The 14,093-nt window shown below is 39.5% G+C and overlaps 1 protein-coding gene across 1 annotated transcript; it reads left to right on the top strand.

Moving 5' to 3' along the window:
• Positions 1 to 264: 264 nt before the first annotated feature.
• LOC144254647 (serine protease FAM111A-like) lies at positions 265 to 4,195 on the top strand. The gene is made up of 2 exons (XM_077798057.1): positions 265 to 345; positions 2,435 to 4,195. Exons 1-2 carry the CDS (start codon positions 265 to 267, stop codon positions 4,193 to 4,195), a joined length of 1,842 nt encoding a protein of 613 aa, XP_077654183.1.
• The last annotated feature ends 9,898 nt before the right edge of the window (positions 4,196 to 14,093 follow it).

The raw sequence follows: 14,093 nt of genomic DNA, 5'->3' as shown, positions 1-14,093 counted from the left end.
AAGTTAGAGATAATTTTCATAAAGTGTCAAGTGTAGTGACTGACACATAATGCTCTATAAAAGAAAGCTTTTATTGTTGGGGTGATAATACTTGGTGGATAAATTATTTGCTAAGTTAATATCTCTGGGGAGGGCAAGAACAGAGCTGAAGAAGGAAGTTCATCTCTTCCTCTACATAATTAATGACAGCTATGAAGATACTGTTGTAACTTGAACCTTTTTTAAATTAGTGTTTCAGCTGAACTAGTTCATCTTCAAGTCATCATGAGCTGTAAGAATCGCAGGTCACAGAAGAACTTGTTTGATGTGAAAAAAAACATGAAAATAGAGAACTATTTTGCTCAGGTATGTTTGTAAACACTATTTATGTAATGAATATGCTAATGTTAGATTTAGCCATCCTTGAGTCTGTATTGCATAAATCTTCCTGCCAAGAAATCATATCATTATATATTGGAAATATTTATATAAGGTAAGACCTTTCTCATCCACTTTGTTTTATATAATAATTTTGGTCGTATCACACTAGCCCTTAAAAAAAACTGGTAGTAATTCCTGGACAACCATAAAAACCAAATAACTATATTAAACTTTGGATAAAACAAAACCAAAAGTAATCTGTTTTATAGCACAGAAATACCATGCCAAGTGTGGCTGATATACTGAATCATAATAACCTACATCTGTACAGTGCTTTACAGTTTATGAAACAAATTTTTTGCTTGTTTATTCTTACCATAACCATGTTAGTCAGGTAAAAGAGTTTACCTCTAATATGTTTCCTTCAAAAGTTCCTATATGTGCCCAAGAATACTTTGACAAGTTGGAATTCTGTTGCAATGCTCCCGTGGGGTACATGAGCAAGATGTTTCTGACAGCATTAGGCTTTAGAGATGCCTTTTGAAGATTTGGACATATAGCACAAGTAAATTTACATTAACTTGTGTTCTTTTTATCTCTTTGACCCAGACTACTAGTATTTAACAAATCTACCCTATCACATGCCAGTCATGTTGCTACACAATGATGTTAGGCCTAGTCTTTACGACAATCCTGGCTTTGTTATTCCCATTACCAGAATGTAGCCTTGCTAGCATATGACTCCATGCCTGTTCATACCCTCACCGTAATAAGTAGGACTTCAGGAAAATGTACCTTTTAGACATAGGTACATTTTCCTGAAGTCCTATTCATAAGCAGTTGCTCTTAATTTTTCATTAATTTTTTTGTCTTGTTTGAGTAATCCTCTTTAATTCCTTCCCCTTCCCCAACTCCTGGTTCTTAAGATGATACCCTATAAAAATCAGTATTATGCATGCTTGTAATCCCAGTGGTTTGGGCAGCTGAGACAGGAGGATCATGAATTCAAAGCCAGCCTCAGCAAAAGTGAGGGACTAATCAACTCAGTGAGACCCTGTCTCTAAATAAAATACAGAATAGGCCTGGGGATATGGCTTATGGGGCAAGTGCCCCTGATTTCAACTCTTGGTATCCTGCCCCTGCCAAAAAAAATGAGTGTCATGAATGCAAATTTTACCAAGAAAAAATGTTTGGTATCATGGAAAGGAATATTAGACTTAAGTGTTGGTATTCTGGCACTCAGTTCATTTAGTGGTTATTACATGATGCTAGGAAAGGTACTCACAAGAAAAACTTTCTATACCTAAGTTTCTCCATCAAAAAGACAAAGAGAGGCCATATTTGTTTCTTCGCAATTCATAGAATTCGGGGATTAATTGATGTCATAGAGGAAATCAGTTTTTTGCATGATAGGTTCTGGGTGAATGAACGTATTCATTATTAGAAATAACTATTTTTATGATCAGATAATCAGTTAGCTAATGAGGATTTTGTTCAAAATGTAATGCCTAATAATAAATCATGGTGACTTATTTTTGCTGAACTTGGTATTTTTTAAAAATTTTGGTTTTAATTTTTTGTTGTTGATGGACCTTTATTTTATTTACTTATTTTTATGTGGGTGCTGAGAATCGAACCCCGTGCCTCACTCATGTGAAGCAAGTGCTCTACCAATGAGCTACAACTCCAGCCCATGAACTTGGTATTTTAAGAACAAAATTTTCAGTGCAGTTTATCACTGTGTTTGAGAAAAGTAAAAATTTTACAGCTGAGAATAGTAAACAAGACATGAAGTGACACTTTAAGAAAGCTGGTAGCTTTTTAAGCATGTGTCTCAGAAAAATGCACCAGTGTATCTTATTAGGAGCTTATCTGACTGATGTGACAGTCTGCTCAGCTTATATTCTAGAGCTGAAGTTAAACTCAGATCTAATTATATTCACTGGTTTTTTGAGTATGAGTTTCCCATAGAAATTCTGTGAATTGCATATTTAAAAAGGAAACAAGCAATAACAACAACAAACTAGGGTTCTATTCAGAGTCTCAAGGTTTTTCGTCTAAAATATATTTTTAGGTCTCAAAAGAAGAGCAGAACAATTCAGGTATTATTCAAATGAAGATGCAATCTAGAAAAAGGCCAAGAGATATAACTGACACCCAGGATCAAAGTTCCCACTCACCCAGGAAACCTCCAAAAGTCCAGACCACTTCTCCAAACAAGATCATTACTATTACCTTGAATGTAAACCTTAGAAAAAACAAGAACATGAAATACATGCTCCCATGCAGTGAGGGGGACAGCTTGCTGGTGGGGCTCAAGACCATTGATGCTGTCAGAAAAGCTATGGAGACTCGGCCAAGTAAGGAAATGCTGGTGCGTGGCATAGAAGGAATTAAAGGCTTCTTAAACCTTGGAATGCCACTCAGTTGTTTTCCTGAAAACAGCCACGTGGTAATTACATTTTCCAAAAGTAAAAGCAAGCAGAAAGAAGATGGCCAAGTATTTGGCCGGCTCAACCAGGAATCTACTGACGTGGTCAAATTTTACATTCATGCAATTGGGAATACCAGAAAACGAATTGTGAAGCGTGGGGAACTTCACAAAGAAGGAAACAAACTCTGTGTCTATGGTTTCAAAGGAGAAACCATCAAGGACACCATGTGCAAGGATGGAAGGTTTCTTCCCTTTTTGGAGACTGACAATTGGAAGCTCATTGGTAACCTGGACTCCATTCTAGAAAACTCACAGCTGATAGATGGGTTAGAAGGTAAGCTCTTTCAAGTTGAGGCTGATCAAGTAATGAACCCTAAGGCAGCAGCTGCTCAAAACAATGAGTTAGAAGAAAGAAACACCCGTGTGTTGAAAGAGTACATTGTGGAAGAGTATCCCTGTTTGAAAAGAGAAAGTGAAAAAATCAGGGAAAACTTGAAGGAAAAAATGAAAAAAAGACAGAAGAATACTTCTCTGTTTGAATTGCATAAAACAAATTTTTGGAAACTCACAAAAAATTCAACTCCAGTGAAAGTGATCAAACATCTTTCACAACTCAGTGACTCAGTGGGATACATATTCTGGAACAATAATGGAATCGAAGGCTGTGCCACCTGCTTTGCTTTTAAGGGATTGTTCATTTTCACTTGTCGGCATGTAATAAACGATATTGTGGGAGAAGGAATAGAGCCAAGCCAGTGGGCAGATATAATCAGTCAATGTGTAATGGTGAAATTCGATTATGAAGATACCGCAGTCACAGAAGACAACTGCTTTCTCGTTGAACCTTGGTTTGAAATATCTGACACAACTCTTGACTACGCCGTCCTGAAACTGAAAGAAAATGGACAAGAAGTACCTGCGGGACTGTATAATGGGATTGGTCCTATACCGTCTAGTGGTTTGATATATATTATTGGCCATCCAGATGGAGAAAAGAAGCATACTGACGCTTGTGTTGTGATTCCTCAGGGTAAACGAGAAGAGAAATTTAAGGAAAAGATTCAGATGAGAACAGCAGCAGGTTATGATAAATCTGAGTTTATCCACATGTACACTCAAAGAAGCTTCCAGGAAATGCTTCAAAATCCTGATGTGATTACCTATGACACCACCTTTTTTTTTGGGTCTTCTGGCTCTCCGGTGTTTGATTCCAAAGGTTCTTTGGTGGCCATGCATGCTGCTGGCACCACGTGTCTGCTACTGAGTGAGAAGGCTCATATCATTGAGTTTGGTCCGGCTATGAACAGTATCCTCTCACATATTAAGCAAAACCATGAAAGATGGTATAATGATGTATTTGTAAACCAACAGGATGTAGAAATGCCAAGTCAAGAGTATTGAGGACTGGTGAGAATTTAGTCCACTTACCAACTTTAAGGGGATTCCTATTTTATTCCATATTCCATGGTCAGTTTCATAAAACATATGAATAATCAATATTGTAGGCCACTTTCCATGAGCCAAGCATTTTTCTATCCCCTAGAGAAATAAGTTCTAAGAACCCTATGAGGAGGAGAGCTACCCCTATTTTAAAGTGAAGCAAAATGAAGACTTGATATGATTTAGCAACATTTATGATGACAATCTCCAGTAACTTGATGTTTTTTTTTTATTGGTTGTTCACATCATTACAAAGCTCTTGACATATCATGTTTCATACATTAGATTGAAGTGGGTTATGAACTCCCAATTTTACCCCAAATGCAGATTGCAGAATCACGTTGGTTACACATCCAACTTGATGGTTTTTTTTTTTCATTTCTTCCCCTAAATTCACTTGCTTCACAGCAGAAGCTTAAACTTGTTTACCAATTATCCCCCATATCTGACACATGGAAAGGAAATGCTTAGAAAAATGTGTGGGTCAATCAGGAGCAAAATATGGCACTGTAGTTAATGTTAACTGAAGAGTTAAATGCTTGGTTAGAAATGATTACAAACAAGAATCTTTTACAATTTCTGAGTTTCTCATATTACTAAATGTCAGAATACACTTGTCCTGGAAAGTCAGAAGCAATATCCACTCTTTGGTGAAGGCGTTCCTGTAGCCACTGTCTGACAGGGTCACAGTGTGGGATGCTGCAGCCGGGCCACGCCATCTAGAAACTGGAACCATTAGAAATGTTAAGTGTTTTGTTTATGATCCTCATGATATGGATAGCAGGGCATACGTCAATCAATAATAAAAGACATATTGCCTGAAATTGCAGGAAAATTCCCAGAATGAGACTAAGGATACAATTGAGACATGCCATGAGGTGCATTTCAATCTCTCTCAGGATACAAACAATGGTGTTATTCCTCAAGCCTGAACAACAAGAAATATTTATCCCATGGTTAACAATTTACATTAGCCCCCCAACCCCATCCTAAAGCCACAACCTGTACAATAGCCTAGCTACAGAAAAACAATTGCTGTGCCAACAGTAAGAGGACCACCGTATGTAGCTTATGGTATCCCCCTCGAGGACAAGAGGCTAATAAAAATACATTTCCCCAACCAATAGACCCTCCTTGGCCTTACACAGAAACTAATGATAAAAATGGAAAACACATAGTTAACATAAATGACAAATGGGTTGAGGGATAAAGGCTGCCCTTTAGTTAAAGCTTACAAAGACATAAAAATTGGTGTGCTTTGACCCAGGATCAAGGAAGTTCTTTAAGAAAGTAGTTGAATAGATCATATGAAAAAAAGAAATGACCTTGGAAATTGAAAATAGAATAATGTAAAATTAACAGATATATTTTAGAGGTACTTCAGAGTAGTAGGCTTTTAAATAATAGACTTTCACTACTTTTAAGTGTGTTTTACTGAGATTTTAGTTTAGAAGTAAGAAAGCTTAATCATAAGTATGCTTTAAAGATTAATGAAATAATTATAGGTATGCTTTAAAGTCAGAAGTGAATAATAGATCACTAGTCATATAGTCTAGTTGCGTCGCCTAGCACCTAGTGATTGAGGTGAAAACGTAAAAGCTTAATCATGATTGACTAAGGATACAGAAAAATATTTTGAACAATGTACTCAATATCTTAGGTAATCAATGTATGTTAGAAAAGATTGTAATTCTTGAAAATTATGTAAATCAAAAAAGTTTCGGGCTCTGAAGCTATCCATTAACTACCTGAAAAAAACACCTGTAAAAAAGGAATAAAAATAAAGGTCCCTCCAGGGACATAGAGATGTCTTCTGGAGGTTGCTCAGAACTTGCAACCTGTCGTGACGACTCTTCTTTCGAGGACACCACTCCTCCTTCAGGACCCCTGGAACCCCGTTCAACCTGGCCGGGGCTGGACCTCGGCAACTCTTCCCATATGAACAGGCTACGAGGACAAGGGCATCTAGAAGGTCATATTCCTTTATTCTGATTTCCTTTGTTTTAACCTAATGTCCTTTTTTCTGTTCCAAGATCCCACCCAGTGTAGGCATCACATTTAACTTTCATGTCTGTGGGCTCCTCTTGGTTGTGACAGTTTCTCAGACTTCTTGGTTTTTAGGCTGCCCGTCTATTGGAATTTGACAGATGCTTTTCTGATGGGACTGGGTTGTGGACTGGGGAGGAAGTTTATAGAATGAAGTATCATTCTCACCCTACCAAGGGATCATACTGTCAACATGATCCATCACTGGTGCTGGCCTTTGTCCCCCGGCTAAAATGGTGTTTTATCATTTACGTATTCCCCTACGTGGTACTCTTTGGAAGGAAGTTACTATGCACAACCCATGTTTGTGAAGTAGAGACTTAGGTTCTCCTTCCTTAGGTAGGGGACTCCTGGAGAATCTACATAATTTATTTGGGATCATTTCGCCTGGAGATTTGTCTCTTTTCCCCTTTCATGAATTCCATCATCAGTATAGACTCGCAATACCCTTAACTCCATATGGATCCATAACCACATGGATCGTTTTCACTCCCTCCCTTTGCCTACCTATAAATTCTCTACTCCACCCACAGAAAATAGAATTTTTATCATACCTCAGTAATTTATTTAACTGTTTGATTCTGGTATGCAGTTGGCACAGTGGTGCACACCTGTAATCCCAGGGAATTGAGACACTGAGGCAGTGTAAACTCAAGGCCAGCCTGAGCAACTTAGCAGGACCCTCAGCAATTTAATGAGACCCTGGCTCAAAATAAAATATAAAAAGTGCTGGGATGTAGCTCAGTGGTAAAGCACAGAAGCAAAATGTATCCAGAGGAGAAATATATCAACAAAAATGTAGTGTTTGTGTGCAATTTCTTTTGCTTTTAATCTTCATACTCCATTCCTTCCCAAAGTTACTTAAAGTCAGGACCTTTTCCCTCAGCTCGTTGGCAGTTATTTCATTCAGTTATAATGCAGTTGTAATATAATACCTTTAGACTGGTCACAGCCATACATTCTTCCCTTTGATCTTTTGAACTCCTAAATAAATTTCTAAAGTGGATACTAATGATTTGCTTTTTTGTGCTGTCAAATTCTATAGGTTTTAGCAAGTACATGATGTCATGTATTCACCATTGCAATGTCATACAGAGTAGTTTCACCTCCCTAAAACTTTCCCTGTGCTTTACCTGCTTGTCCCTTCCCTCCCTCCTGCACCCCTGGCAATCACTGATCTTTTTTATTGCCTTTATAGTTTTACTTTTTCCAGAATGCCATGTAACTATAGTTTCACGGTATATACCATTTTCAGTTTGGCTGTTTCATTTAGAAGGTTTCTCTCTGTGTATTTTATGGCTTGATAGCTCACTTCTTTTTATCACTGAGTAATATTCCACTGTATGGATGTACCACGATTTGTTTATTTGCTCACCTTTCAAAAGACATCTTAGTTGCTTCTAGTTTTCGGCGATTTTTTGAATAAAGCTTCTCCAAACATTTGTGTACAGCTTTTGGTATGAATGTAAGTTTTCAACTCAACTGGGAAAATACTGAGTGCAATTGATGGGTCGTATAGTAAGAGAATGTTTAGCTTTGTAAGAATTTGCCAAACTGTCTACTAAAGGAACTCTGTCATTCTGCATTCCCACTAACAATGAATGAGAGATCCTGTTTCCCCATCCTCACCAGCATTTGGAATGGTCAGTTTTTCTTTTCTTTTTTTTAATATTTTTTTTGGTTCTCTTTAGTTATACATTACAGTAGGATGTATTTGGACATATTATACATAGACAGTAGTCAGTTTTTCTTGTCCTTTTTTTTAAAGGCATATTAATACTGCCTGGGATTCTTCAGGGGATACAAGATTTATTAATGAAGTTGGGAATGTCTTGGATGATCTAGGACATGGCTACAGAGTTATAATATCAGCCCAAGTTCAGTCAGGAAAATGGGGCTGCTATAAATAGTTTAAGAATAAGGTATTTAGGGGTTGGGGATGTGGCTCAAGCGGTAGCGCGCTCCTCTGGCATGCGTGAGGCCCGGGTTCGATCCTCAGCACCACATACCAACAAAGATGTTGTGTCCGCCGAGAACTAAAAAATAAATAAATATTCAAAATTCTCTCTCTCTCTCTCTCTCTCTCTCTCTCTCTCTCTCCTCTCTCACTCTCTCTTTAAAAAAAAAGAAGAAGGTAATTAATAAAGAATTAGGGTATTACTGAGTACAGTGATGCACACTTATAATCCCAGCAACTTGGGAAACTGAGTTAGGAGGTTTAAGGCCAGCCTCAGCAACTAAGTGAGACCGTGTCTCAAGATAAAAGGAGCTGGGGATTAGCTCCAAGGCAAAGCCTCCCTGGGTTCAATCCCCAGAATCCCCCCTCCAAAAAAAATAGGAAATAGAGAATGAAGGTTTCTGTGAGTAGTAGAGGCAGGAAAAGAAGTTCTGTATTATGTCAGTAATATGTCAGCCTAATGCATCAGAAGGAGGAGAAAAGTTGAAGATCGAAGTGGAAATGTCTGAGGAGATGCCAGGTCCGGTCATGATGACACTAAGGAATTTACAGAGAGATTGCAAAGTGTATACTAATGTTTTGCTTTTTGTAATGTCAAATTATATAGGCTGCACCAGACCCAATACAGGTGAGCTGGTGGAGATACCACAGGGTCCTTTCTGACTGCTATGTTCTCCCAAGTAATATCGACTAGCGCCTTTTTTTCTTACACATTTTTCCCATTTGCAAATGCTCATCCAGAACCTTACAGGAATTCTGTGGGAAATAGCCATCTGTTTTATAAGGCAGTAGCAGTAACTACCCACACACCCCCAAATGCAACCCATGCACATGTATATCATAGTTTATCTTCTCATCTCTAATCCCTTCATATCCTCACTCTCCACTTGGCCATTGTAGCTGTTGTTTCAGCATCCCTCTTACCCCTCTGGATTATTCCACAATTATTACTTCTAACCCTCTGTCTCACATGAGCATATTTCTACAAGTCAAACCACTAGACACAGGACCCTTAGACCCAGCTTGTTGAAGCTCAAGTTGTGCTGACTGATCCCCAACCCCAACCCAGTTCTACCTCTTTCCTGATCACAACCCCATCATCCAGACCAAAAAGAAAAAGAAAAAAAAAATTCAGACTAGAGTCCCTGGAGGCACTTTTAAAGTACTTTCCCTCATCTTCCAAGTATACATTATCTACAAGTCTTGTGGAATCTGTGGTTTTCCTCAAATGCGAGCCATCTTTCGAATTCTTCATTTCTTTCCGTCTCTTCCATCAAAAACATTACCGTGGTAGCCAACTTTTACCGTAAGTCTTAATTTTTAGGGCTTTGCTAAAAGTTTACGTAAAATATCATGATTGACCTCTGACACAATCTGAGGAGGTGAGCATTGTAGTCTTCTCAATGCTACAGATGTAAGATCATCCCCAGCCAGGGAGCAGGTCTGGGGACCACAGGGGTCTGGTTTTCAAAGCCTGGAACCACAGAGCTCACTTAGTGTCATCTAGAACCTGAAAGTCTGTCCTAGGTTGCCAGAAGCTCTAAGCTGAATTCTTTCTTCTGGCTTCCCTGGGGACAAAGTGTCAGAAGATGCAAGTATCTGAAAACCCCTGAGAAGAAGCTGGGGTGGCAGGCCAAAGGGTGAGGAGAAAGAAGCTCATCCATTCTCCCAATGGGGAGGGAGCCCATTTGAAGGAGAGTGCCTCATTTGACCCACCTCTCTCTCCCTCCCTTCTTTGCTGGAGGCAAACTCACCCAGGCCTTTGGGCCACTTGTTTTCCAGTGCCTAGGTCTCGGAAGGCCCTGCCTTTGCTCCTCTAAATGTCTGGCCTCCCGTCTCAGGACTTGGGACTAGAGTGCTTGCTGCAAGGACAGATACGAGAACCAGGAGCTGGGAAGGAGACCAGGTCTCGCCGCATGTTGTGGGCCTCTGGGAGTCCCTGGACTTGAAGTGTCATGAAGACCAAGCAGGGAAGGGGACTGTTCTACTCAGGGGGATATAGGGTGAAGTGGGGGGTGGTAGTTGGAAAGCCAAGAGCAAGTCTCAGCAGCCATGACACCCAGCTTCCTTGGAGAGAAGGGAAGGACATGATGAGGAAGCAACCACAGGGTCATCAGAGTGGGTCAGGGAGAAAGACTGCACTGGGTGTCAGCCAGAGCCAGGTGGCAGAGGAACTGAGAGAAAGGAGAGGGAGTGGACGAGATGCTCTGGGCAGGCGGAGAGCAGGGACAGGACCCACCCGCCGCTGTGTTGATGCCTTCAGTCCACCAATACTGATTTATGTGCTGGGTGTGTCTTTACCCATGGCAGTAGAGAAAAGCTGGCATAGTCCTTTCCCACAATTCCCTGTCTTCTTCAGACATCTCCTAGGGTTACTGTATGATTCACCTTTTCCCTACTCTGTATCATTTCCTAAAGGTTTATTCCTGGACCAAAATTCAGTTACAGTGTGATCATTTGAATAACTTATGAAGGATGAAACAGGGAAAAAATGAATACCACCTCTCAGCCTGAATATCCTCATTATTTTCATATTATTCTGTGTTTGCAAATTTGCCCACACCCTAAAATTAATCTGTAACCCCTCAAAATCAAACACCTGGGTGCTTTCCCTGGCTTGCAAAAATGCACACAGTGGTGGAAATTTCAAGTTGCCTGTGGCACACATTCCCAGCTGAGGTGAGACAAGACCATATGAGAGCTAAAAGAAGTTCAGACTTCTTTTAGCTCTCATACTATACACAGCTGTCCTTGCCAGTGTATATTTTACCCTACATCCTTTGCAGTTTTTGATTGTTTGGTGCTGTTTAAATGGCCCCCAGGCATAATGTTAAAATTCTGCCTAGGGTTCTAAACAAAAGAAAGTTTTGATATGCCTTATAGAGAAAATATATGTGTGGGTAAGGTGGGTTCAGACATGAGTTACAGCTCAGTTGGCAGTGAGTTCAATGTTAATGAATCATACCACAAATTAAATAAGTTGTCTTTTCACAGGAACACATGTAAAATTGTTACATATTGTCTGATTGATACAAATGATGTGACCAGAGATTAACAAATTTAACCCTGTGTTACCCCAAAGAACTGTGGCCCAAATATTCTCTTCTAATTTCGTATTGACAGCAACTTCATACAACATAACCAATACAAATAATGAGAATGGAGTGTATATCATTTCAAATATAGTTGCAACTGTCTGATCATCATAGGGACTTAAATTTATGTGGCTTTACTGTTTGTTGAACAATTCCTGATATATTATCTCAACACCTGCTAGATAGGCAGAGCAGATGTTACTATGTGTGCTTTTTGTGTGAGAAGGAAGGATAACTGAGTTGTTGCCCAAATTGCTGGTACCTAGGAAAAGATCAGGACTTAATCATGAAGTATAGTTCACTGCTCTTTCTGCTAATTGAGCTGTTTCATCAAACCAAGATACGGCTGTGTCCATTACTACATCCAAAGTATATCCATCCCTGGCCCTCTTAAGAAACGTTGTAACCTTTCTAATATAATTAATACCTTTATCTGATTTTCTTTTTCCTATCTCTAAAAACAAGGTTAGTTGGAAAATCCAGTTTCAGCCAACACTTACTACCACCCACTCTGCTCTAATTCCCAGTTATTAGAGCAGTATCCCTAGTCCACTATTGCATTCTACTCCAAAGCTCTTCTTGGCAATGAGAGAAGGCTGAAGGGATGTTATTGCATTGATTCGGGGCCTCCCCCAAACAGGTTCAAGTCCTCATCCTGAGTATGCATGTATGTGACCTTATTTGGATAAAAAGGGTTTGCAGATATTTTAAATTAAGGATCTTTAGATGAGAATATCTTGGATTAACCAGGTGGCTCTAAATTCAACAGTGTTCTTATAAGAGAAGTGCAGAGGAGAGAAACCACCATATAAAGATGGAGGCAGACATTACAGTGCTAAACCTACAGACAGCCCTGACTTACAGAGGGGTGACATCCTGAGAAGCTGGGTGTCATGCCTGCTGAGACTTGCTGTTGGCTTCTCCAACTACACTTCCCACAGTACACTTGAAATACTGTCAGTCAAAACTGCATTTCATATACCTAAATTACCAAACATCCAGGCTTAGCTGGCCTGCCTTAAATGTGCTCAAAACACTTATTTTAGCCAATGGTTGGGCAAAATCATCTAACACTGTCTATATGATAAATAAGTTTTGAATGTCCTGTGTAATTTCTTGACTTCAAATCTCTATAGAGTGCAGTATTTTCTCTTTACATTCATGATTGTGCAGCTGACAGGGAGCTGCAGATCCAGCAACTCCCCAGGGTGAGTTGGTACAATTTTCCTGGAAAGTGATACATTGTGAGATGTATCTTTATCTTAGCAGTAGTATTTCAACTGCTTGAAATATGCTCTAGGGAACTATTAAGATGAGTAGAAAAAGCATGTTTGGAGTAGTTTTAAAAACAAGCAGGGCTGGGGATGTAGAAGTGGCTTGTTCATGTGTGAGACCCTGATTCAGTCCCCAGTACCACAAAAACAGACCAACAAAAACTGGAAACAGGGCTGGGGTTGTGGCTCAGTGGTAAAGGGCTTGCCTCGCATGTGGAAGGCACTGGGTCCAATTCTCAGCACCACATATAAATAAATAAAATAAAGGTCTATTGGCAACTAAAAAAAATATTTAAATAACTGTAAACAATCTAAATATTCAGAAATAGAAGAATGGATTAAAATTATTTATTACAGTGAAATAGTATATGTATTTCCAAAGTCTGGCAAATGACATGTGAAAATAATGATATATGGCTTAGTGGAAAAGAAACTTATATGCATCACAGTATTTAAGTAACATAAGACTGGATCTGTATAGAAGACAATAGAAGCAAATAAACCATAGAATTATTATCTCTGGTGCTAGAAAAGTGGTGTTTTTTTTCTCCATTGCTCAGTAGCCATTATATTATCCTATTTGTACTCAAGAAAATGTATTATTTTTATCATTAGAAAGCATGGAACATGTTACTGAGAGTGATTCTTACTAAGTAATCTTTTGTTTTCTTTATAAGGATACTGTCACGAAGCAGAAATGGCCAGGCACACCTGTGGGTCAATGTCTAGGGACATAAGAGCATGTAGCACCACCTCCAAGCTTAGAAGCAAGGTCAACAAGCATGAGAGAGCCCAGAATCCAAATCTGAACACCAATGAAGAATATTACTTCACCTTCGTTTTGAGTAAAAGCTCAGGAAATTGGGCCATGGTGGGTTTACAACCTATGAACCCAGTGTCAGTGTCCATTCGGCTCTGAGATGATTGACAATTTCAGTGAAGGTATCGAGAATCATTTTAATAAGGACAGTATTGTTTATGAAGACAATGCAACAGATGGACATATATATTTAGGAATCCCTTTAAAGTGGCTTCCTAGAGGTTCTTATTTAAAAATAGCATTTGCTCAAAGAAAGAGGAAGATGGTAAGATACCATGCCAGTGTGGAAATACAAATATCAAGGGCATTCATTCTTCTTCACCTTCCTTCTGTGGCAAGAGCACAGATTCTTGAACTCAATTGCCCTCATTAAAGAAGAAGCACACTTGCACCTATGCCTCCCTGGCAATGCTAATTAACCCACCTCACTGGTGAGATGACAGAAGGATCTATATTGTGCCATTAGAGCAGACCAGATCTGAGGACACCTCTCTGGGTGAAGAGATGCTCTCCCCAGGCTCGGTTCTTGGGTCCAGATAGGCCTGCACTCTGGTGTCCAGATAGGCCTGCAGGGGTGCTGACCTCATGACTGGGAGCTGCCAGTCAAGGAACCCTGAGGACAGCGGGCAGGTAGGTGCCCAGAAAGTTCATGAGGCTGAGCTAACAA

The sequence above is a fragment of the Urocitellus parryii genome, chromosome 4 (genome assembly GCF_045843805.1).
Source record: "Urocitellus parryii isolate mUroPar1 chromosome 4, mUroPar1.hap1, whole genome shotgun sequence".
Taxonomy (NCBI): Eukaryota; Metazoa; Chordata; class Mammalia; order Rodentia; family Sciuridae; genus Urocitellus; species Urocitellus parryii.
The sequence above is the reverse complement of the archived record's forward strand: the minus strand, read 5'-3'. Positions and strand labels throughout refer to the sequence as shown.